The sequence below is a fragment of the Triticum aestivum genome, chromosome 1A (genome assembly GCF_018294505.1).
Source record: "Triticum aestivum cultivar Chinese Spring chromosome 1A, IWGSC CS RefSeq v2.1, whole genome shotgun sequence".
Lineage (NCBI taxonomy): Eukaryota > Viridiplantae > Streptophyta > Magnoliopsida > Poales > Poaceae > Triticum > Triticum aestivum.
This window is the reverse complement of record NC_057794.1, coordinates 579,538,466-579,541,468: the sequence shown is the minus strand read 5'-3', so window position 1 is coordinate 579,541,468 and position 3,003 is coordinate 579,538,466. Positions and strand designations below refer to the sequence as shown.

Here is a 3,003-nt window from a genome sequence, read left to right as displayed (position 1 = left end):
GTGAGTGATACCGAATTCACCCCAATCCTGGAAGCATATGAAGCAAATCAATCATTTGGATGGTACTTGGTTGATACTGTCGTTGGCTGCCCGACAGTCGGATACTTGAAACAAATTCCAAACATGCTGGGTAAAGGGGCAGCGGATGAGCAAATGAGCAACAGTCTCATGATTGAGGTCACACACGTTGCAGACAGCAGAGTGAGGCTAACCAAACGCAGATAAGCGATCAACAGTTCACTTCTTTTTCAACAGTTCAGTTCTGATTTTGGATCGGTAGCCACATATAAAAGCTCACTTTGGGGTCAGCCTTGACCTTCCAGATAGCATTCAGCATAGGATCAGGAGTCCAAGTCAGAAACTGGAAGTCACACGCAGAAGCAGCGGAATACTGACCGTCCGCCATGAGCTTCCAAGAAATCCAGCGGCCCTCAAACAAGGCATCTTTCACAATTAGGTTCTTTCGACGAGCGAGAGCAAACAAACCAGGAGCAATTGATTTGGGCGCCTGACAATAAGCCATCAGTCAGCCCGAATTTCAGTGCATGCTGAGAAAAGAGCCTTGCCAAAGTGATCACAAGGGGGGTCAGAACCTGACCAGAGTCTCTGCTCGTCGATCCATGCACAGCCAGGCCAGCGATGAAGGGCGCGGATGTAACAGGTGATGTCCTTTGGTGCTGCTGGCCTTCCCGCCATGAGCATCCCCGTCAACATTCCATAAGAAGTTCCTACTGAGCTTCTCAATCTTTTGACCCCATTTATCAGGGGCGAAGCTTGTTAAAAAGTATGTTGCGACAGAAGTCGACACAAAATTTATCAAAACCAATCTTCCAAATCTATAAAGAAGCTTCCCTTTCCATGCTTTGAGTTTACTTCAACACCTCTTGGTTTCCTGAAGTTGAGCAGGAGCCCAAGGTAGCAGCAAGGGGGAGAGCCAGCAGCACCACCAAAATCATGCATGATCTCCTCAAAATTATGGATGAGCGACACACTTGTTTATATTGACTATGAAACACAAGGCATCACCCTCGCCTCCGAGGATGTCTTGCGTGCAGGGGTTGACGAAGAGGGCCGCATCATCAGCATATTGGTGCCGAATTGCTTCGACTCCGAAGCAACCTACCAGCCCTGGACGCCAGCGTGGACGAAATACCACTTTCAGTAGCCATGTCCAGGAGTTTCTGGAGCGGCTCCATTGCCAATTTGACTACATTTCAGGTGTAGCCTTGTGGGGGTGAAGAACATATTGTGCAGTTTTACATGAGTATCTTTGAGCTATGCGATGATCTTTGTGAGGATACTATAAAAGACTTGACTGCTTCAGATACCATCACGGCCTGCTCAGCAGACTGTATGATGCAGCACCCTGACAGATAACATGGATGAATGCATGATACCTCTGAAAAGGATCATATATAACACGCGCATGTAAATTACTTGTCACTTGAGGTAGATGTATTAACAAAAATATGTAATGTATCTTCGATCAAAAGCAATTTGACAGATATCTTTGACAATGCATGGACAATCTTTTGGGGAATATGTTTCTCACATTTAATCCAAAACAGAAGCTCAAAATGCATCCAGAACATAACAGCTTGGTCTAAATTTATTCGTCGGATACAAATATGTCTAGGGCAACAATGTCTAAAATAGCAGAAATTTACAAATGAACAACACAACACCAACTATAACTGATAATGAAGTTGCCTCGAGATCCTCCTGTCCAATGCTACACTTCTCAACCGATACAGAACAATGATACACAAATGAAGTGACAAATTCAGGTTTAAGACATCCATTTCACATCAAGAACAAATGAGCAGAGCGAGTATATACCAAATTCACCCCAATCCTGGAAGCATCTGAACCGGATCGAGCATTTGGATGGCAGCTTGTTGCTGTTGCTGCTGATGCTGATGGTGGTGCTGCTGCTGGTGCTGCTGGAGCATGAACTCCTCACTGGGCGCAGGCATTGCAGGTGGCACTACAGGCATGGCCCCTGCCGTCTGCGCCGCCTTGGACTCGATGAGGCGCCACATGTACCACGCGGCGACGGAGCGGTAAGGGCGCCAGCGCTCGCAGAGCTTCTCCATCTGCGACGGCCGGGGCACATCCTCCAGCCCATACAGCATCTGCACGCCCTTGCGGATCCCGAGATCCGCGGAGGGGAGCACATCCGGGCGCGCTAGGGAGAAGATCATGAACATGTGAACACTCCAGGCGCCGATGCCGTTGACCATGGTGAGCATGGCGGCGAGGGAGCGGTCGTCCATGGCAACGATGTTGTCGTCGGAGAGGATCCCCGACGCATACTTGCGGGCGAGGTCATGGAGGTAGGAGGCCTTGCGCGCGGAGACCCCGATTTGGCGAAGCTGCTCGGCGGAGAGCGCGAGGACAGCGTCCGGGAGCACGCCGGCCTCGCCGCCGACGAGCGCGATGAACCGGGAGTAGACGGAGGCGGCCGCCTTGAAGGCGAGCTGCTGGTAGAGGACGGATCGAACGAGGGAGTGGAAGGGGGGATGCGGGCAGTGGAACGACGGGGGGTCGTGCGCGTCGATGACGGGGGCCAGGGCCGGGTCGGCCGCGCGCAGGTGGCGGATGGCCGCGTCCACCTCGCCGTCCGCCGACAGGGGCCGGCCCCGGACGGACGGCACCAGGCGGGGCTTCTTGGGCGCCGGGTTGGAGCCGGACGACCGGGGCTTCTTCTTGGGGCGGGAAGCGGAGGCGGAGACGGCGAGGGCGGTGGCTGGCGGCGTAGCGGCGGCGGATGCGGGGGGCGACGGGGAGAGGGGGTGGGGATGGGGATGGGGAAAGGGCTGGGAGAGGGATTGCTCGCCCATGGATGAGGAGGAAAAAGGTGGGTTCTTGACCTTGGGGCGGATCTGGGGCTGGGGGCGTTTGTGGTATTTCCGAGCTGCAACTTATTAAGGTGGGGTTGGCCCTGGCCGGCCTGGATCTCAAGCCGATCCACGACCATTATCACTTTCCAAAAACAATTTC

At 53.1% G+C, this 3,003-nt stretch overlaps 1 protein-coding gene across 1 annotated transcript; it reads right to left on the bottom strand.

Moving 5' to 3' along the window:
• Nucleotides 1-1,553: 1,553 nt before the first annotated feature.
• On the bottom strand, nt 1,554-2,795 carry LOC123069586 (alkylbase DNA glycosidase-like protein mag2; the record flags this gene model as incomplete). Its single annotated transcript, XM_044492471.1, is given in 1 exon segment — nt 1,554-2,795. A coding segment is annotated over 1 exon segment (951 nt), but the record flags the coding sequence as incomplete, so codon positions are not given.
• Between the last annotated feature and the right edge of the window lie 208 nt (nt 2,796-3,003).